This window comes from Nicotiana tabacum, chromosome 17 (assembly GCF_000715075.1).
Source record: "Nicotiana tabacum cultivar K326 chromosome 17, ASM71507v2, whole genome shotgun sequence".
In the NCBI taxonomy this organism is placed as follows: domain Eukaryota; kingdom Viridiplantae; phylum Streptophyta; class Magnoliopsida; order Solanales; family Solanaceae; genus Nicotiana; species Nicotiana tabacum.
Window position 1 is genome coordinate 61,670,655 of NC_134096.1, and position 23,470 is coordinate 61,694,124.

The 23,470-nt window shown below is 37.5% G+C and overlaps 1 protein-coding gene across 1 annotated transcript; it reads left to right on the forward strand.

Moving 5' to 3' along the window:
• Nucleotides 1–17,051: 17,051 nt before the first annotated feature.
• LOC142171892 (uncharacterized) lies at nucleotides 17,052–20,738 on the forward strand. The gene is made up of 5 exons (XM_075235604.1): nucleotides 17,052–17,256; nucleotides 17,879–18,318; nucleotides 18,490–19,242; nucleotides 19,749–19,810; nucleotides 20,246–20,738. Exons 1-5 carry the CDS (start codon nucleotides 17,052–17,054, stop codon nucleotides 20,736–20,738), a joined length of 1,953 nt encoding a protein of 650 aa, XP_075091705.1.
• The last annotated feature ends 2,732 nt before the right edge of the window (nucleotides 20,739–23,470 follow it).

The following is a 23,470-nucleotide window of genomic DNA, read 5'->3' on the forward strand; positions in this document are numbered from 1 at the left end:
AGAGGTTTGACCGAGAGTTGACTTTTGTGATATCAGGGTCGGATTTCGATTCCGAGAGTTGGCTTAATTTTTTTATGTCATTTGGTACTTTCATGAAAAATTTGACGTCATTTCGGATTTATTTGACATGTTTCGGCATGAGTTTTGGAAGTTGGAAGATTTAAAAGTTCATAAGTTTGATTCATGGTGCGATTCATAGTTTCTACATTGTTTGATGTGATTTGAGGCGTCGAGTAGGTCCGTGTGGTGTTATGGAACTTGTTGGTGTGTTTGGTTGAGGTCCCGGGGGCCTCGGGTAGATTTCGGATGGTTATCGGAATGAAATTTGATTTGGATTAATGGCTGAAGTTTTCTGGTGTCTTTGTCTGGTTTCATTGTACGCGATTGCGAAGACAGGTCCGCGATCGCGTAGGCTATTTTGTTGGGCAGTGGAAGTTTGTTCTATGCGATCGCATGTTTTGGGTGTTTGTTATTCGCGAACTCGAAGAAGTGTTTACGCGATCACGTAAGGTTAAATTTTGGGGCACCATAGTTGTGCTTCGTGATCGCGATTAAGGACATCTGGGAAGACTTAAATATTTCAAAAATGAGGGTTTGAGTTTATTTCACTAATTTGATTTTTGGAGCTCGGTTGGAGGCGATTCTTGGAGATATTTTCAAGGGAGTGATTGGGATAAGTGATTCTTACTTAGTTTTGGCGAAACTCCATGTTTATTTCTTTGATTTCATCATTTAATTAGTGATTTGGGTTGAAACATTGGGGAAAAAATGGAGGAAAGTCCGTAGGCCGAATTTTGGGGATTTGAGCGAGATTTTGGTATCGAATTTGTTTAATTCTTGTATGGTTGGACTCGATATCGAATTAGTGTTCAGTTTTTGTAATTTCTGGTCAGGTCCCGAAAAGCGGACCCAGATCGACTTTTTGGAGTGATTTTTCCGTTCTTAGCTAAGATCATTGTTTTATTTTATTTAAATTAGTTTCCTATAGTTATATTTAAAGTATGAAATTATTTTGTGTAGATTCGAGCCGTTCAGAGTTGGATAATCGAGGGAAAGACCTTCTAATTAATTGATTGAGTATGGGTTGAGGTAAGTATCTTGCCTAACTTTGTGTAGGGGAGCTACCCCTTAGGATTCGAGTCTTTTGTTCTAATTGTCGCATGTGGAGGCCGAGTACGCGAGGTGACGAGTACGTACCGGGACTTATTTGTGGAAATTTGACCGTCTAGTACTCTTAGGTTCTTATGTCCCTTAAATATGAAGTTGTTTTGTCATGTTAAATTCCTCATTTACTAAATTCACACTTGCGTGTATTAATTCGAATTAATTTCTTCATGTTCTACCTTTATTGCCGATTAAACTCTTATGTGCCTTAACTGAAGTTGTTGCCTCTTTTATTGTCATGTTATCTTTCCGTAATTGCTTAACCTTAATTGAAATCATTGTTATGTTTCCATAATTGATTAAACCTTAATTAAAATTATTATTATCTCTTCCGTAATTGCTTAGCCTTAATGGAAGTTTGTTACCCCTTTCATTGTTGACGTATTCTTATTTCGGATCATTGATTCATGCTATCTCTCTTGTTGTCGAATTGCACTTTCGTGGAATCATTGTTACACATTACCTCTTCCTTGTTGAACTATTCTTGTTTAGACTATTATTTCACTGTTGTGTCTTTCTCTGTCAGTTCGTTCTTCCGTTTCTTTGTGTTTTAAAGTTCTTGTGTTGATTTACTTGTCGTGTTCTCGTGTTAATTTACTTGTCGTGTTCTCATGTTATTGTTGTTGTTGATGTTTATTCCGCGTTGTTGGGCCGAGGTCTATACGTGGTTGTGATATTGAAACTATTTTGAGAAAATGTTGTGGCATGTGGGCACAGAAAGTGTAAGTCATTTATTTGAGTTGTTATGTTTTTGACATACGTGTTTTGTTGAGAAAATTGTTATGTGTTTTGCACGAGGTTTCTGCCATGCGGTTGTTATTGTGTTGCATGAGGTTTCTGCCGTGTGGTTGTTATTGTGTTACACGAGGTTTTTGCCGTGCGGTTGTTATTGTGTCAAGAGATTTTTGTCGTGCGTTTCTTATTGTGTTGCACGAGGTTTCTGTCGTGCTGTTGTTATTGATACGCATGCGGTGGTATAAGGTCTGGGTATTGAAATGCATGCGGTGAGATAAGGTAGGCTTGAAATGCGTGGCTAGTATAGGAACTACTAGAAGTCATGCAGTGTGATAAGGTTTGTTGAAACACAGGATGCTATTTCGGGAAAATAATTTTCAAAAACTAAATATAAAGGCTCCTGCGGTGATATAAAGAAAGTTGTGATTCATTTACAATTTGAGACTACGAGGCGATACCTCAGGAGTGCTCTTGTTGTCATTTTCCCTTTTCTGTGCACTTGTCTTTGATTGTTGTTTTCCTTAGCATACTATTAATTATTTTCCTCTGTGTTGCATTATTTGCTCAACTCTGTGTAGCTAATCTTGTTGGGTGGTTCGTTGCTTCAAACTTCATTGCTGCTTTTGTTAGATAGTACATTTCGTGGTGATCGTTGCTTATGTGCCATTCATTGACTCTACCCTTAATTGTTGACTGGAATTATGGTAGAACACTTGCATAAGTATACACGTAGTTAAATCACCCATATCGATTTTAAAATGTGAATCCTGACGACATTAACCATTATACATACTCTTGTCTTCTGTGTGAGGATTGTGCTATTAAAACGTGAGTCGTCCATGCGGTTATGAGGTGTAATGTGGGCACAAAATGCCAAGTAATTAAGGCTCATGAATTGGGACCCGTGAGGTGTGATTATGAGGTTCAGTAGCTCGTGAAAATGCTTGAACATATTTGGTGTGAAAGCGGTTGTTCTCATTGAGTTATTGCGGGTTTTTCCTTTATTTGGTTTCCCCGGACTTAGACTGTGATTAATTACTCTACAACATTATTACCTGACTGCTTCATGTTAAATATTGTTGTTACTAGTGTATCATTGCAAGTATTGTGTCACGACCCAAAATCTGCATGTCGTGATGACGCCTATCTCAATACTAGGCAAGCCGACAACCTCAATAAATCATAATTTCTTTTAAGTTTGAAAATATTATATTTAAATTCGATACTAAAAGTCTCATAAATATCGACATAAAACACTCCCAAAACCCAGTGTCACAGAGTGCATGAGCATCTAAATTATAACAAAGTCTGACTGATAAAAACACTATCTGAAAGTATAGAACAGTGCAAAAACTGAAAGGAAAAAGAGTCAAGGTATGCGGACATCAAGCAGCTACATCGATAGTCTCCAAAAGATAAAGCTCCAAAAAACTAGCAACCGCTGTGTCCGGAAGCACCTGGATCTGCACACGAGGTACAGGGTGTAGTATGAGTACAACCAACTCAGCTAATAACAATATTAAATAAAGAGCTGAAGATAGTGATGAGCTTCACAGCTAAGTCCAATTACAGTAATTTCCAACACAAAAAGGTAGACATGCTTTGAAGTTCAACATTTAAAACTCAAACAGTAATTTCATATCAAATTCGACTCAAACAAAAAATAATGTCTTTCAGAAATTTCCAAAATAGTGATATATGATAGCTGAAGTGCAATAATAATGAAATCAATGCATCCTTTCAGAGTAACAGTCACTAAGTCCTCCCAATCACTCCAACCTCACAATCACTCTTTCCTCAAAGTCACTCATTCCTCTCAATCACTCGGCACTCGCACTCAGTAGGTACCTGCGCTCACTGGGGGTGTGTACAGACTTCGGAGGGGCTCCTTCAACCCAAAATCTATATCAAGCCAATCATGGCGTAAATCAATAAATCATGTTGTGGCGTACAGCCCGATCCCATAAATATCCTCACAATTAGTCCCTCGGCCTTACTCAATCATCAACCTCTCCAGTCTCTCGGGTTCTTAGAAATCATGATAAACAATCCAACATCAATGATATGATGTATCAATAATAAACAGGAGAGACTGAGATGTAATATGCAAGTAAAAATCGTGACTGAGTATGAAACAACAATTTAATAGATTATTCAACATGTACACGACCTTTGTGGGTCCCAACAATGTCAACACATAGTTTAAACATGATTTATAGATCAATTTCTCTAATACGTGAAAAAATGTACGGATATCAACAGATTATTCAACTAAACAGTTCCATGGAATTGATCAAGTCACAATTCCTACGGTGCACGCCCACACGCCCGTCACCTAGCATGCACGTCACCACAAAATCAATCACATATCACAATAATTCGGGGTTTAATACCCTGAGGACCAAATTTATAATTGTTACTTACATCAAACCGTGTAATTTTTTTATTCTGCAATGTCTTTGCCTCCTGAATCGGCCTCCAAACGCCTCAAATCTAGCCACAAATAATTCGATTCAGTCAGAACAAATTATAGGAATTAATTCCATATGAAAATACTAATTTTTCAACAAAATCCGAAATTTCACCCAAAAATCGCACGTGGGGCCCACGTCTCGGAACCCGATAAAAGTTATAAAGTCCGAAATTCCGTTCAACCACGAATCTAACCATACCAATTTTACTTAATTATGACATCAACTCGACCCTCAAATCTTCAAATTAAACCAAGAGAGTTTTCTAAATTTTCTAATTTAATTCACCCATTTAATGTTTAAAACAACCATGGATTCGGGTAATTTGACCAATATTGAGTTAAGAGCAATTATCCCATTATTTTTCTTAAAACTCTCCCAAAAATTACCTCTTTCCGAGCTCCAATTCGTCAAAAATAGAAAATGGAATCTTAAACATTCTGTTCAGGTTCGCATTTGTGGACAAAAACTTCGCATTTGCCAATGAACAGTAACCTCCCATGAATAGTGTTCGCAATTGCGAACTGTACTAAAATCCAAAATCATCGCAATTGCGAGTGAACAGTAACCTCCAATGAACAGTGTTCGCAATTGCGATAAATTGTTCGCAATTGCGAGTGAACAGTACCTCCAATGAACAGTGTTCGCAAATTGTGATAAATTGTTCGCAATTCCAAGTGAACAGTACCTCCAATAAATAGTGTTCGCAATTGCGAATGAACAGTAACTCGCCAGAAACTATCAAACTCAAACTTCTTCGAAATGATCCAAAACTACCTCGAAACTCATCCGGAACCTCCCGGACACAAACCATATATGAATTTCAATTATAAAATACGCTACGGACCTGCTCGCGCACTCAAAATACTGAAAAACGGTCGTCTTGACCCGATATTGACTATGGTCACACTCCCAAATTTCTTAACTTTACTAGTCTCTCAACCAATGATCCAAAAATACACCCAAGCCCCTCGGGACCCCGTCAAATCATACTAATAAGTCCTAAAACATCATACGAACTTAGTCGAATATTCAAATCACATCAAACAAAGCTAGAACCACAAACCATACCCCAATTCAAGTTTAATGAAACTAAGAAATTTTAACTTCTACATTCAATGCTGAAACCTATCAAATCACGTCTGATTGGCCTCAAATTTTGCACACAAGTCATAAATGACGTAACAGACCTATTCCAATTTTCAGAATCTGATTCCGACTCAAATAGCAAAAGGTCAACTCCTCGATCAAACTTTCCAAAATTCAACTTTCTCCATTTCAAGCCTAACTCCACTAAGGACCTCCAAATCACAATTCAGACATGCTCCTAAGTCCAAAATCACCCAACGGAACTACCAGAACCATCAAAATTCAAATCTGGGGTCGTTCACACATAAGTCAATATCCGATCAATTGTTTCAACTTAGATTTTCAATTATGAGACTAAGTGTCTCAATTTACTCCGAAATCCTTCAGGACCCGAACCAACTAACCCGGTAAGTCATAAAATAACTGTAAAGCAGAAATTGAGCAGTCATTGAGCAGTAAATGGGGAAACTGGGCTGTAATACTCAAAACGATCGGTCGGGTCATTACATATTGTCTTGTATTCCTTATGTGGCTTAGCTTTATATTAATATTATTTTCTCCGTTAGTTCATCTACACACTTGTTCAAGTTGTTTAGTCCGGTGGGTGTCTTGACTCTCCCTCGTCACTACTCCACTGAGGTTAGTCTTGATACTTACTGAGTACTGCTGTGGTGTACTCATAGTACACTTCTGTACATTTTTGTGCAGATCCAGGTGCCTCGGTTGTTATTGATTATTAGCTGGCTGGTCGAGCTGTGGAGACTCAAGGTAAACCTGTCGTCGTGTTCGCAGGCCTCGGAGTCACCTTTTGATATTTTCATTGTACCGTTTAATTCCATCCGAACAATTGTATTTAGGAATTTTCTAGAAAACTCAGTAGAGCTTATGACGTGTACTACCGATTTTGAAAATTGTAATTTGTATAAGATTGTTATGTCGTAAGACTGCTCAAATGGCAGGGGATGCAAAGAGCACCAATTGAATAGGGTCTTGAGCTCAACTGGACAGTCACAAATGCAAAAGGAAAAATATAAAAGCTGAAATCTACAAAATGGCGATAGCTGGGAGTGGGAGTGTCTATTACTTATGGCATGAGAGGTACCAAAGAATCTTTCAAGAAAAACAAAGAAGCATTGATGTTATAAACAAGCTAATAATCCAGGATATCCATCCTAGAGGAATATGCCAAAATTACTGGACAATTGACACATTTAAACTTTTACCCCTAGGGCAGTTGATATAAGAATATAAATAGAGGGTGGTGGGAGAGTTAGTTGCTAGCAGTTGTACGAAGCTGAAGCTGTTCAACTTTCCTTGTTTTGTTTTGTTTTGTCTTGTTTGTACATAATGTTTTCCCTGGTAAATTTACAATTGCCAAAAACAAAAAAAAAACAAAAAAACAAATATGTGAGCACTAAGATTTATGGAAAGTGGTTGACTAATGAGCGTAATTTTCTCCTTTTATGTTAATTCCATGCTTATATTCCTATTCGTTCTGTCAATTCAAAATTTACTAACTTTCATTCTTCTTTGCCCCCTTACTATTTTTTGTTGAAAGCTTGTATCCCCAACAAACTTAGAAAATGAAAAGTATGAAACCGAAAAATATACATAAAAGAAAGAAAGTACAACGATGATAAGGATATTATAAACTTAGTACTTAATTGATAAGTAATAATAATATCAATGTTAGCGTAAAGTGATGCATATAGATATATTTCAATCACTTCAAATATGCATTTTGCATAAGATCAGTGAACTTCCAAATTGCCTGCTTGTGTCCATCCTCTCTAGACTAAGCATAAAAGATGCAGTCAAAACCAGCATTTTGTCCCGCATATGGAGGCATCTGGCCTGACCTAATTGACCATCTGAGATTTACTCTTTCAAGGTTTGCTTATCATTACCTTATTACAGCTATTCTACCAAATTCAATTGAAAGAAAATCAACATATACCCATTTTCTTTTACCTTTTCATTTTCTAAAGAAAAAACTTATGAACTTCTTACATGCACGTTACATATATCTTTTCTTCCAGTTAGGCCGTTTATAATTGCCATTGTCACCTTTTTCCATTCTCCTTTAGACCTTTATGTTTTTTTCCTACATGACTTTTGAGGCTCTAGCTAATTTTAAGGTGTTCTTCTTGGTTTACAGGTACAGTTGCTACACAAAACTTTTTCCTGGATTGTCCATTGTCTGGAATGCAATCGTAGAAAATTTAAAACAAGTTGTTCAAATATTAAGATTCAGTCTTTTTTATTTTGTTTATTTTTCGTTTTCTTCCCTGTTTTCTTTTGTTTTTCCCTCCCAAATGTGTTAGAAAATAGCAGAATATAGGACGAAATAATTAGGCCTTGATAGTATAGTCGCTGTCCTTAAAAATTTAAGCCTCCCACTTTCGTTGCTACAGGGATTATGCCAGAATTTTACAAAGCCTCTGAAATTCGAGTATCATCAATTAATTTGAATTGATACTCAAATTTCCTCTAAAATAAACTTTATGAATTGTATATAGCAGAAAGAGAAGAAAATGAAAAACTGTTGCTTTTCTCATGATTTTTGTTTTGGAGATGAATGGGGTATTTATAAACCCTTTTAGGTGTCTATTAGAATTACAAGACTCAACCTTTGCCAACAGGTATCTTTTCAAAATTAGTAAACAACGTTTTATTAAATAACAAAATTAATAAGTGACTAAAAAATTAAATTTTAGACTATTTTAATTGGCACAAGAATCTTGACTATTAATAATATAGTCAAATTCTAGTTTCTCTCTAAAACACCTTCAAAATATATGACAAAGAAGTGTTTTAAACACTTCTTTCTTTCTTTCTTTTTCCAACGAGGGACAAAACAACATATTCTCAAATATTCCTATCAAACACTAACTAATCTAACAAAATGTTCTTTGGGTTTTCTTTTTTCTTTTTCGGTATGGAAGACAACATTTATGTGAAAATATTTTCTTGATAAGATTATTTTTTGTAGTTGGTCATCTTGAATTATAGAAAATATGAGCTTAATTCTGAAATATTTCTTTCCGTACTAACATTATTGTTTTGATTCATCATGCTGTTCACCAGCTTATTGCCTAAGCGATATTCGTCTATGAGAGCATACACAAAATCAAACTTCCCATGTAAATTTATTTCTTCTTTGTTAATGCACTTTTTATAAGTGTCTTGCTTATTCTATATATGATTCTCTTCTTGAATATATTTTCGTTTCTATATCCGCGAAACTCGAGATTGTTGTCTGTGCATATTTAGTCTTGGAAATGATTCTTAACTACTGTTTTCAATAGAAAGTATTGATATCTCTGTTACTTTATTTTTCTACTATTGTAGCCATAAACCGATGGCATTAATTGGACGTAAAGTCAAAAATCATAAGAAAGTTAACTTTCTAACTTTCCACCTTCTACCATACTTAATCTTCTTACTTAAGCAATAACCTAAGAGGGGCAAAATAAATTAAGATTAATTGAGATTTCGGTCGCTTATTCATGATAAATAATATTTTCTATATTGTTGTAAAGTATCTTTTAAATCTTTTTGAATTTCATAATTTCGAACCCTACTTTAATCTGCACTTCTGTCACGCATCATGAATTCTACGGGCTTGAATTTTCACCAAAAACAATAGTTATTTTCTAGGTTTAGTTCTGATGCGTACTAGCAACATATGCAATAACAATGGTATTTGTTCTTTGTGTAGTTATGCCAACAAAGTGACTTGCTCTTACTTTGACAAAAGAAGCTTGTCATTGGCTTCAATATATGTCACGACCCAATTCTCATTCTAGGTTGTGATTGCGCCCAACGCTGCTGTTATGCAAGCCAACAGTAAAATATCTATTTAATTGTTCATTTTAGTAGTTTAAAGTCATAAATTTTACTTAATAGAGAAACCAAGAATAATTAACCATGGTGATGTAAAACATAAAATAAAGAAAACGAGGTGAAAGGATAATTATTAATAGACTAGATCATAAATATCTGCTACCAACTCCCAAAACCCGATGTCACAAGTGCACGAGCAAACTAGTAGAATATACAAAACCTCCTACAACTATTGTCTGAAGTAAGATAAACAGATAACTTAATACAACAAGGAGACTCCGGGTGCCGCATAATGGAGTATAGGAAGCAGCTCACCACTAAGTCTCCAGGTACGTGGATCGCACCTGACTGGCCACCAGATGTACTTGTTTTGGTAGGCTAGAAACCCGTATTTTAGTCATAGTTTGTATGCTAATTACTGTATTTTACTTGTGTTTAAGCTTAAATGTTAGTGCATTACACTTATTATGTATTTTATGCCATGCAGGAAGTGATTTCGAGTTAAAAAGATAATTAAATGCTTAATCGAACAATTTGGAGCTTTAAAGTCTGAATAAAAGTCTCTGTTGTACTGCCTTACCCCGAAGTTTGGGGTAAAATCTCCTCATATGACCAAGCTCCCCGCCCTCATAGCAACCTCTCGGTGCGGAAGATGTCGGACCCTGGGGACCTGAACACCCACTGGAAGAACCCTGAACAGTCGGTGGACGGTAGGAGCTCTCTTAAATTGCGCTGAAATAGGGCTGCATTGGAGAACCCTGAGAAGGCAGTGGTGCTGAATATATGGGCCTGCTAGACTGGGGGCCCACAAACTGATCTCTGCCCCAAGATGTAGCACCACTGAATCCTCCCGAGTATCGAGGCCGCTTCTCTCGGTGCATGATATCAGCCATACTGATAGATACCCTCGATCCTCGGATCTATCTCCACAACCTGCTCGTAAGAAGTCCCCATCTCAACCCCTTGGGCCATAGTAACCTGGATGCCATAATGCAAGCCCGCAATAAATCTCCACACTCACTCTGCATCTATGAGAGTATCATAAGTGTGTGGCGAGACAACTCAAAGAACCTCGCCTCATAATCGGACACCTACATCTGTCCCTGCTGGAGCCGCTCAAACTGATCTCGCAACTCTTCCCTCCGATAGGGTAGGATATATCTCTCTAGAAAGAGACGTGTGAACTGGTCCGAAGTAGAAGGTGGTGAACTTGCTAGCCTGCTACAGAGATAAGACTGCTACAATCTACGGGTCGTGCCCTATATTTGAAATGTGGTGAAGTCCACCTCGTTGGACTCCAATACCCCTATGTTCTATAACTTGTCTCTACAACGATCAATAAAGTCATGTGGGTCAACCTATCGCTTACCACCAAAGACAAGGATGTATCTTGGTCTATCTATCCAACCGTGTCTGTTGCTCAACGGCCACGGCTAGTCTAGGCTCTGGTATAATCTTTGCAACTGGCTGAGCCCCGCCTGTAGGTAGTGCACTTGGGGTGTGACATACGGCAACAGAGTGTCCTAGAGCCTGAGCGGTAGGGGTCTGTGCTCCCCCTCTCCCCGCGTGAGATGTGGCTGGGTCAGATGGAAATAAACCAGTCTGCATCATAGAGTCCATGAACTGCAACATACCTCCCATGACATCCTGAAATCCCGGTGCAGTCGTGAAATCTACCGGGGCCGGCTCACCTGCAGGCGCCTCATCCTGCTCCTCAATAACAGGATCCTCCATTGGTGGTACGGCGGAGGCAACTCTAGGACTCCCTCATCCTCTAACAGGAGCTAGAGCCCTCCCTCGGCCTCTGCCTCGACCTCTAGAAATAGGGGGAGCAGCTCCTCTACCGCCGGGTACATCTGCCGCATGCGTTCTCACCATCTGTGAGAGAATAAGAGAAAGATACTTAGCACAACATTAACTGTACTATAGAAGATGAAGAAAGAGAAGTGCTCTAACACCCTATAGCCTCTCGAAGATAAGTACGGACGTCTCCATACCGATACGCAAGACTCTATTAGACATGCTCATGACTTGTAAGACCTATGTGAACCTAGTGCTCTGATACTAAGCTATCAAGACCCAATTCTCATTATAGGCCGTGATGGCGCCCAACGTCGTCGTTAGGCAAAACTATCCATTTAATTGTTTATTTTATTAATTTAAAGTCATGAATTTTACTTAATAGAGAAACCAAGAATAATTAACCATGGTGATGTAAAACATAAAATAAAGCATACGAGTTAAAGTGTAATTATTAATAGACAAGATCATAAATATCTACTAAAATAAAGCATACGAGTTAATGGGTAATTATTAATAGACAAGATCATAAATATCTACTTTCAACTCCCAAAACTTGGTGTCATAAGTGTACGAGCAAACTAGTAGAATATACAAAACCTCCTCCTCCTACTATCTGAAGTAAGATAGACAGAAAAATAAATACAACAAGGAGGAGACTCGATGTGCTACAGAACGGAGTATAGGAAGTAGCTCACCACTAGGTCTTCGGGTAGCGGGGATACGCGCCTAACTGGCCATCAAATGTACCTGCCTCAGATCCTGCACGATTAGTGCAGAAGTGTAGCGTGAATATATAAACAACGTGTACCCAGTAACTATCTAGTCTAACCTCGAAGAAGTAGTGACGATGGTTGATATCGACACTTACTAGAGGTCAATAAATAAAGTATAAGAATTATAAATAGGCATGACATGCAGCAGTAGCAATAAAATGGAAAATAATAAATAATGATTCTTTAATACAATATCAATTTAAAACCTCTAAGTATCACATGCCAATATTAACCGGTAAAAAATCACCAAGTAATTATCAAGTCTCAAGTCGAAAAAGAGATATCAAGTATAATCGGACTTCTAGCAACACCACGTGCGATTTATGGTGAGGTCGTAGCCCGATCCAAAATAGTGTGTATAATGCCGAGGGTCGACCGGCGTGAACCATAGATACATCTAAATATACTGCTGATGTGTTCGTCTCGATCCACAGGAAATGGAGAAACTCTACGAACTCTTATCAACGACTACTACACAGGATTAATACTCAAAGAGGGCATAATTTCCATTAACAATCAAGTATTCTGTCAATACTCAAGACAATAAAGCTCGGTCTCGTAAAATCCCATATCCAATTTCAATTATAAATTCAAGTAATTAATCTAACAAGTTGGGTTCAAGTAATATAAGTATTGCAAGGTAAAGGCCTAAGTCTACCTGTACATAAGCATCGTTTTCGATACGTAAGGACTATCGTCACATTGTGCATATGTAACACCCATAATTATTAGCAAACAACAATTTAAAACACCTACAAGGATAATTCCCTTATACAAGGTGAGGCAAGAGACTTACCTCTTTTTTAAGTCTTCTTCCCGATCCACAATTCACACTAATAGCCTTAAATCAGTGCCAAGCAATCCGAAATTAGCCAAAAGGTCGTGCAAACTAATTAATATATGCTCAAAAGTTCATAATTTAACTATTAGAGTAATTACCCAACTCAATTTGGAACAACAATAACATACCCAGTCTTATCCCACACTGTGGGGTCTGGGGAGGGTAGTGTGTACGCAGACCTTACCCCTACCTTGTAAGGATAGAGAGGCTGTTACCCAACTCAATTTGGAAGATTCCTAAAATTCACTCTCGGGCCCATGTGCTCGGATTTTGAAAATTTTCGTAAATAAATGTTACCCATAACCTTACGAATACAAATATATAATTTCTATTAAATTCCATAATCGTTTTTGTGGTTTAATTTCATTTTTACCAAAACTTAGGTTTTTCAACAAAATCTTAAAATTTCTACAATTCACGTGTTAAAATCTACCCATAATCTAGGTATTAAACTCACATTATGTAGAGATTACTTACCTAAAGGTATTAGGTGAAAACCCATCTCCAAAGACCTCTAAAATTCGCCACAAGTTGAGATACATGAACGAAATGAGCCTAAGTCCCGTTTTTAATCAATTTACTACCCAGTGAATCCTTCTTCGCGATCGCGACAATACTATCGCGATTGCGAAGGCAAAGCGACCAAGGCTCTGAAAAATGAACGAGAACACGATGCAAGTAACGCGAAGGCTTGCCTAACCAACCCTATGCGAATGCGAGTGGCTTTTCGCAAACGCAAAGACCAACAACCTGCCCCCTCCCCAGCTGGCCTTACCCTACGCGAATGCAAACCCAAGCACGCGAACGCGATGACCAGTGGCCCAGAGCATCGTGATCGCATGCTCCTTTTCCCGAATGTTAAGAACATTTCCCCAATCCAATTCCTTCATCGCGAACGCGAGGCCTTCTCCGCGTTTGCAAAGAAGGAAACCAGAACAACAAATTGCATAAAATTGAACTTAGCTCGTGGTGGTTCGAAACTCACCCGGGCCACCCGGGACCCTGTCGAACTGTACTAAGAAGTCCATAAATATAATACGGACATGTTCGGACCCTCGAAACACATAAAATAACATCGAAACTAAGGATCGCACCTCAAAACCAAATTAATCAACTTATGAACTTCAACCTTTTTCAACTAGCTCTGAACGTGTCGAATCATACTTAAACAACTCGAAATGATGTCAAATTTTGCATACAAGTCATAAATCACCATACAGATCTATTCCCATGCTCGAAATCCCAAACGCACATCGATAAGATCAAAATCTACTTCAAACCAAATTTTAAAAATTTGAAAATCTTCAATGCGGCAACTTTCAACATTAAGCGTCAAAACGATCCCGATCACTCGAGACTCGATCCGAACACACATCCAAGTTCAAAATTATCATACAAACCTATTGGGACCATCAAATCCCGGTTTCGAGGTTATTTACTCAATATGTTGACTCAAGTCAAACATGGTCATCTGGGCCACTATTAAGGAACTAAGTATTCTGATTTCAACCTGAACCTTTCAAAAACCAAACCAACCATCCCCACAAATCATAAAACAGTCAAAGCACATACGAGGAGTCTCAATTAGGGTGAACGAGATCTAGAAAGCAAAACCACATATCGGGTCGTTACAATATAGGTAGAAGAATTATTCATTTCTTCAAAATATAATGCATCATTGGCAAGAATATAGTACTGATATTCTATTTGCATTCTTTTTTCTAAAAAAAACAAGAATACGTAACTTATACACTGAAATTGCATTAAGGCATATGAGGCAAAATTTCTTTTTTTATTGAACTAAATAGGATTATCATTCATAAAAATTACTCTTTTTATTTTTATTTTATAACTCAAATATATTATTTAATAATATTTGTATGTTCTTTAAAATTATTTACTCATTGATTGGACACGCGTGTCCAGAGCCTAGTTTACTAATAGGTAGGAAAGGAAGAGAACCAATTTATATAAGTTTTTAACCTGATCTAGTATATACGTTTAGTAACGGAATGAACAGGCACGAGATTTGTCATTATTAAATATTTAATATGAATTTGGCCTTATTTGGGCTTCACATCATGAAAGAGAAATTCGACAAATATTATGACCCGATCGAGCTATTTGAACAAGCTGAGTCCAAATCAAATGAATATTCTGCTTCTCCAGCTTTCACTCAAACAAATTAAGAAATCTTTATTTAATAAATAGAGAATTTGAACTTCGTGAGGGATAACAAATATGTTAGAAGTAAGATGTATGGCAAGGAATTGATTAGAGAGTGTAATTTTTTCTCTAAATTTATTACCTCTTAGAAGAATTTCGTACCTATTCATTATTCCAATTCGCAGTTTTACAACCTTCAATTTTTTCTTGTCCCATAATCTGATATTTGTAAAGTAAGGCTAACGTCTGGATTCTAATCAAGCAGTTGATTTGTAAAATCCCTTTGGATTGGGCACTGCATGAACCATACATTAGTTGCAACATTACAGATAATTTTTCTTCTTCTTCTCTTTTTTAAGTAGCACTGTAAAATTTAAATTTGTTAATTTCAAGCACCGCATCGGTCAAAATAAACTACTAAGTACTTTTTTATAAATATTGCAATCATTTCAACAACAAAAAATTATGCATAACGTCTAACTATGGCGTTTTGTCTAGTACTTTGATTAAAGTCTGTAACCTTATTAAGTATCTTAAAACTATATATGTGATTTCGGGGGAGGAGCTAGCCCATTAGCTACGGGTTCGGTCGAACCAGTAGCTTTGGTTCAAATTTTGTATTTGTTTTAAGAAATTTATTAAATATGCATCAATTGTTAATATAGAACCCAATAGTTTAAAAGCATTAGAATCCTGAACTCATAAATTCCGCAAGTTTAACAAAGAGGATCCAAAATACATTTAGTTAAACGATAATGGATTAGATTAATGGGTCATGCCATAATTCCGTGTGTTAGAAAGAGTAGGAGATTCTTGTTGCCTCGTTTTCAAGTCTACTCCGCCACATTCCTTCCCACCATTGACTGTTGGAGACCACTCTGGAAATCGGCTAGCTCTCCTTATCAACCCCGCTGATCCAGTTGCAACATCAACAAACTATGCTGCAACAGTTGGAGGACGAACGACCGGGGGAATGAAGAAATTAATTAGGCTTGAACCCAGACCCTATGAATTTGTGGATGGGAAGGCCAGGGTGACTTTTACCAAAGAGGAAGATGACTTACTGGCAGAGAAGTGCAGACTTACGGTGGTAGGCAAGTTCCCTCGAACTCGTCCCCAAATCGATAAACTTAGAGATGAGTTTAAGCGGCTTGTGCCTCTGAAAGGATCTTTCAAGATTGGTGTCAAAGATTGGAGGCACGTTTTTATCGATTTCATGGATGAATAAGATTTTAAGAGATTCTATGGCAGATGCTCAATGCCAATCTATGGAATGCTAATGAGAGTTAGGAGATGGACGCGTGATTTCAAGGCGGACATGGAATCCACCTTGACACCGGTATGGGTAACACTACCAGACCTCCTATGGCATTACCATGATTGGCCAGCATTAGAGAGAATTCTAGACCCAATTGGAACTCTGATTGCCTTGGACAAAGCTACGCTTGCTCGCACTAGACCGACAACGGCCAAAGCTCGAATTGAAATTGACTTGACTCGACCTAGGATCAACGAGGTTGAAGTCGCATTGATTGATAATACAGGAGAGATTCAAACCTTCCTTCAGCCAGTTGAGTACGATCAAGTTCCGGATTTCTGCTTCTTTTGCAAAATGCAAGAACACTCAGACAACGAGTATAGGATGCAACTGCCTAAGGATACTTTACAAGGTCCATCTAAAGAAGGAAAGCTGAAGGAAGTTGTGCAGCATGATAATAAAAAGAACGAAGAATGGGTGGAAGTTACGAACTCTAAAAAGAATGCTTTTGGTAAGAAGAAGCAGAATCAGGAAAAAGAAAGTGGCAATACACATACTCTAAAGGCCCAAGGAACTCGACATAATACAGTAACTTCACTAAAACTTAGCAATGATTTTAGTCCCATGGAGGTCATTGATTCAAAAATCAAGTGATTAGTGAAGACACACCAATGCAAGGAGATAAGGAAACGGAGGAAGCCTCATTGATGATAATGCAAAACCATGTGAATGGAACTAGTGAATTTGTAGATGTCCCTGCTTCACTGATAATTGCTAGAAATAGCGATAGTTTGGCCATGAAGAAACATAAGAAAGGAAAGAAGAATAAGAAAGGGGAATTAAAGACTTCTTCGATTACAAAGTCAAAAAAAGGGAGGAAGAGGAGTACTCAAGCGCCTGAATAGATGGAAGAACAATTGCAAGCAATAAGGCAAGAATTGGTTACTATATCTGAGCATCAAACCAGAAAGTTAACTTCCAAGAAAAGGCAGAAGTTCAAGTCCAAGGTCACCTTGCAAGGACTACGTGAATCTGACATGCTGGAGCATAATGGTGGAGATATGGCTTTTCCAGTATTGAGTTTGGAGTGTAGGAAATCTCCTCCTAAGGGTCAGAGATGAATGTTGAATACAGAAATAGAACTTGCCGTCCAGGCAAAGACTCCTGGGATGTACTCAAAGTTGGGATCTATTATGCCAAGTGATGATATGGTGCAAAACACAATGTTGACACAAATTGATGAAAGATGAAACATAGATAATCTAAATGAAGATATGCTCCAACTACAGGATGTAGAAGTCGAGGTCAGGTCAGATGATGAATATGCAAGAAGACTTCACAGATTATTAAATTTCGAGGATGAAGATTCTTCACAGAGTGTATAAGATAGGATAACAAAGTTTAACAATCTTTCTCCGAGAGGATCGCGAGGGGCTGGTGGAGCAATTCCTATATGGCTTGCACTTAAGGCCCCAAAAGCAAATAAGAAGAAGACAAACACTTTAACCCATGATGTTTCTCATGATTAGTTTATTATCATGGAATATTAGGGGCATGAAGGCCCAAATAGCTTCTGAGAGACTAAAAACTCTCATACTTCAACATCATCTTACATTTATTGCATTACAAGAAGCCATGACAAGGTCTTTGAGATAAGACGTTATCAGACACAACTTGGGATCCAACATAGTTTTTTTTAACTACAACAACAAAATATGGCTTTTTTGGACAGACGACCACGTAGTGAATATTGTGGAAGATACTGAACAACAGGTAACATGCCATATTAGTCAACACATGAGTTCTACGCCATTGTATTTGACAGTAGTGTATGCAAAGTGCAAGGCTCACTTACGACTGCAGTTATGGGAAGAGTTGAGAGGTATAGCAAGCAGAATTCAAGGTGCCTGGGGAGTGGTTGGTGACTTCAATGTGATCACTGATTGTACAGAGAAGAAAGGTGGCAACCCTTATAGATTAGAAAAAAGTGTTGATTTTCTATCTTATATTGATAATTGTGGGCTTCAAGATGCAGGTTTTTATGGTTCTATGTACACATGGAGCGACAATAGAGGACCCCCTAATACTATATGGAAGAGGCTAGATAGGTCGATGTTTAATACGGAATGGTCTGATGAATTCTCAGAAACTTCAGTGGAACATCTAGCTAGAGTTTGTTCAGATCATGCACCTTTGCTACTCAACATGAGAAAAGCAACCACTACCTATCCAAAATATTTTAAATTTCTAGACTTATGGTCTAAATATGAAGAGTTTCTTTCCGTAGTTCAAGAGGAGTGACAGGAACCTATACATGGTAATACTCTATGGATTTTACATCAGAAATTAAAGAGGGTCACTAAAAGATTGAGTTCTTGGTCGAGAGAAGCATTTGGTGATATATATGAAGAACCAAAAAGGCTTGAAAAGAAGATAAAAGACTTGGAAGAATTATATATTGCTGATACTACATCTACGCATAGGTCTAAATTGAATGAAGCAAAGACTAAATATATGCAGGTTCTGAAAATACAAGATGAGGTATTGAGACAGAAAGCAAAAGCGCAATGGATTGAGGAAGGAGATAAAAACACTGCATACTTTCATAGTGTCATAAAAGGAAGAAGGAGAAGATTATCAATACAAAAGATACAAGATGAAAATGGACCATGGAAAGAAGGGGAGAGTGAAATTGCACAAGCTGCTATAAACCATTTCCAGGAAATGTTTAATCATGGTGCTGGTTCAAATGACTTCTCTGCATTAGAGTGTATCAATCTAAGAGTGACAGATGAAGAAAATGACATGTTAACTGCCTTGCCCATCTTGGAAGAAATCATAGAAAGTGTTTATTCAATTGATCCGACTAGTGCCCTAGGTCCAGATGGGTTAAATGCTATATTTTTTCAAAAATATTGGACTATTATTGCTGATGATGTACACAATGCAGTTTTGGCCTTCTTCGAAGGTGCCACCATTCCTAGATTCTTCTCTCACACTTGTTTGGTCATGAAGCCAAAGGTAGAGTTCCCACAGAAATTGTCAGAGCTCAAACCAATCAGTTTATGCAATGTGTTAAGTAAGATAACATCCAAGGTACTGAATGCTAGGTTGGCTCAAATATTGCCCAAGATCATCTCAGGAAACTAGTTAGGCTTTATCAAGGGGAGACTGATTTCAGAGAACATAATGCTAGCCAAGGAGATCATAAATGAATTCCCAAAATCAATGAAATGGAGTAATATAGTCACGAAATTAGATATGGCTAAGGCATATGATAGAGTAGCCTGGTCGTATCTTTATCATGTGATGAAGAAGCTAGGCTTCTCAGAGAAATGGGTAGATTTGATTCGAAGGCATATCTCATGTAACTAGTACTCTATTATTGTGAATAGTCAGTGATACGATTTTTTCAAATCAGAGAATGGGCTACGACAGGGAGATCCCATCTCACCTTCATTATTTGTTATATGTGCTGAATTCCTGTCTATTATGCTGAACAACCTACACAACAATAGAGACTTCACTAGTTTCTCTATGTCTAGAAGGGGCCCTCAAATAAATCACCTTACATTTGCAGATGATCTTATTCTTTTTTCTAGTGGAAGGAAGAGAACAATCAAGCTAGCGATGAATACCTTGGCGGCCTATCAAGATGCATCCGGTCAGTTAGTAAACAAGACTAAGAGTTGTTTCTTAATGACAACTGGTACTTCAGATAGTGTGGGCAACAGTATTTCGCGATGGACGGGAATGCAACAACAAAACTTTCCAATCAAATACTTAGGTTGCCCTTTGTTTGTTGGAAGGCAACAGATTGCATACTACTCAGAGATGATCACTAGAGTAACTAACATGATAAGAGGCTGGCACTCTAGGTTATTGTCTCCAGGGGGTAAAGCTACTTTGATCAGACATATTCTTCTTGCCCTCCCTATACACCTAATATCAGCCTTACAACCTTCTAAGGGTGTTCTTGTTCAATAGAGAAACTACTGGCAAAATTTCTTTGGAGTTCTACAAATGGCACAGTTAGACACCACTAGGCTTCATGGTCTAATTTATGTTATCCATATGCGGATGGGGGTGCGAATTTCAGGAGCTTACAAGATATATGTAAAGCACTCTCATCCAAGATATGGTGGAATCTAAGAACGGGCAACTCTCTGTGGAGGGACTTTATGCTATCCAAATACGGCAGTAGGTACCACCCTGTAGCCAAAAAACCTAGCACGGGGACATCAGATAGTTGGAAACAGATGTGTAAGATCAAACATAAAGTAGAGGAGCATATGATATGGTTAGTGGGAAATGGTGAAGTATCATTCTGGTATGATAATTGGACTTCACTAGGACCACTTTGCAAGTATCTGGGAGATGAAGCGAGACCCAAAGACATAAAGTTGAGGGATGTCTTCGTAAATGGTGAATGGAATGAGAACAATACTGGATTGACTTGGCTAGAATCTTTAAAGAATATCGTGCAAAATATGGATTTGGTCCTATGTCCTGACAAGCCGGACAAACCAATATGGGTACCAGATAGCAGAGGAACCTTCACGACATCATCAACATGGAACATATTTAGATAGAGAAGGGGACCTTCTACTACGGATATTAGGATTTGGGATTTGGCATAAGTCAGTCCCTTTTAAAATGACCTTTCTCACATGGAGAGCAATTCATGATAGACAATCTACGGGTGATAGAATATCCAGGATGGGTATTTCTTTGGTGGCAAGATGTTACTGTTGCAGATCACCAACCCCTGAAACGGCCGAACATTTATTCTGCTCAGGAACTTTTGCAAAAATAATATGGTCTAATTTTTGTGCTCCATTTGGTATTTCTTGCAGGGATACTCACTTGTTACAACTACTTCACTCCTGGTGGAACCTTAGAGTTTTAAATATAGTAGCTTCTTTTATAGCCAAGATATTACCGCAAATAATTATGTGGGAATTGCGGAGGTCAAGGTGTGCCAGCAAGTACGGCTCTGAGCTCCCTTCTATCCCAAGATCTATGGCTATGATCTCTTTCAATCTCTCATGTTTGGTTCAACAGAAATTCTGACAGTTACAGATGGAAACAACATGGGAAAAGATGCAAAGAATTGTTGACCAACCTATTACTCATAGAATGTACAAAGTGGTGAAGTGGTCTAGACCTCCTCTTTTTTACTACAAGCTTAACAATGATGGAAGTTGTGTGGAAGGGGCTTGTGGAGCTGGTGGAGTAATTAAAGACTGCAATGGAACACTTCTCATGACGTACTCAGTATACTTAGGTCAAGGAAAGAGCAATTGGGCATAAGGGCATGCCATGCTCTTGGGACTACAACATTGTATATCGAGAGGATTGGATAAAATAATAGTGAAAGTTGATTCAAAGGTATTAGTTTCTGCGGTCAATGAATAATTAAGCACACCATGGAGGCTGATGCAAATTGTGGATAAAATCAAGCAGATTGTAAGTGAAAAAGGAGCAGCAATAAAGCATTGCTACAGAAAAGCGATTAAAGTCGCAGACAAACTAGCATCAATAAGCCATCTCCACAAGCATGCCATTGTATTTTCGGACTTTACTGGATTGCCGAGACAAAGCAGAGGGCTGCACCAGCTGGATAGATGGGAAATGGCGTCCTTCCGAATTAGACAAAGGAAAACTTCAGAGATATATTTTGAACTACCTTAAGGTGTGCTGCTAGATAGCAGTCTATGTATTTTCTTTGTAGTAACTAGCAACAGAGCATGTGCACCAAGCTCACAAAGATACGGAAGGATCAGGTGATTGCCCCTTACCCAAATGTAGCAACTCTTTCCACTCGTTAATAAAAATTTTGGTTAGTTAAAAAAAAAATGTAAGTAAAGAAACAGTACGAATTTCATGGAAAATGTGGGAAGTAAATTAATTAAATGTAGTAAACAATTCCACATTTTCTTCTTCGGTGGAAGGCATAGAAATGAATTGTTCCTTTCTACATCACTTTCTGTGGCATGTATGAAGCCTCTCTTCTCCATTTTTAAATTAAACTATATTTATAATTAACTAGAACACATAAATGGGGCTGTAGTCTAGTCTTCCATTAGGTTGATGATAATTGACTTATTGAACAAACCGAATAATGGCCGTTTTGAAATTTTAAAGTATTATTTCACTGATTACCTTCTTTAAATTTCCTTTTTAGCCCAATTAGCTTTAAATAACAAATGCTTTCTCCTTCCAATTTTCTATTACATTTTCTCTCCTTTTTAATTTGCACTAAAGATTAACATTTTTTTCATGTACTATGGGGAAACTATGTCATCTTATAATTCCCATTTATTCTTGTTGGAGGAACACGTTGAGACTCCATTCATATATAAAGCCGATCTTTTACTAGACTAACGTTGAAGGGACATGTGAAATAACTCTTATCATCTCTCATTTTCATATTTTTATTATTTTCTTCGTCCCAAAAACAATTATACAATTCAAATTTTGAGAATCAAAGGAATATTTTTTTATTATAATATTTTCATATGTCTTTTAATTATTTTAAATTATTAATTATTATGACTTATAGTGTATTTTATAAAGTTTTCAAACAGGTAAATTTATTTTTACAAAAACTTAAAAATTCTATATTTGAATTTGCGGTTAAAATTTAAAAATTTGACTCTCGAAATACAAAAGGGATATCTGTATAGGGTAAAATATGATATGATACGTGACTGACTAAAAGGAGGACACGTGGAATACAAGATAGAATGGATGAGGACCGAACGCAGCTACTGCGCTTGTCACTGGAACTGATAACGTTCATAAAAGTGTATTAAATGCCCTGCGCCCAGTAGCATTTACTAAGCAATATTCTATAGGATTAAGAGCGACGGCCCGTTACAGAGAATTTGGCATTTATGCTCAACGTTACATCTTCATCAATGACCCTCATAATTGGCATTAAAGGAGGGCACGATCCTAGGACCTTTTTCCCCAGGCATAGCTATAAATAGTGAGCTCAATTACCATTGTAAAGGACACGAATTTTCTGGCAAGAACATATACTATATTTTATACAAAACTTTATACAATTTCATTTTCTTGCTTTTAGATCTCATCATTGCTGTGTTCGGAAACCGTATTCACAGAATCATCATCTTTGCTATTTCATCTATATTCTAAGGATAAGTATTGTGTATTTCTTCAATTATTATATTATTTTAGGATCAAATTAGTTCACTTGTCTAGAAACCACGTATAAATTCAACTGTATTATTTTACGGATAAATAGTTTGGCGCCCACCGTAGGGCCTAGACAGTCGTGCAACTAAATGGATCCTTG

Coding starts and splice junctions, on each gene's coding strand:
- LOC142171892 (XM_075235604.1), top strand. CDS start 17,052: ATGGAAGAACAATTGCAAGCAATAAGGCAAGAATTGGTTACTATATCT. Junction 17,257..17,878: donor TAGGAAATCTCCTCCTAAGG/GTCAGAGATGAA, acceptor TTTTTTGGACAG/ACGACCACGTAGTGAATATT. Junction 19,811..20,245: donor GGCCTATCAAGATGCATCCG/GTCAGTTAGTAA, acceptor TGCGAATTTCAG/GAGCTTACAAGATATATGTA.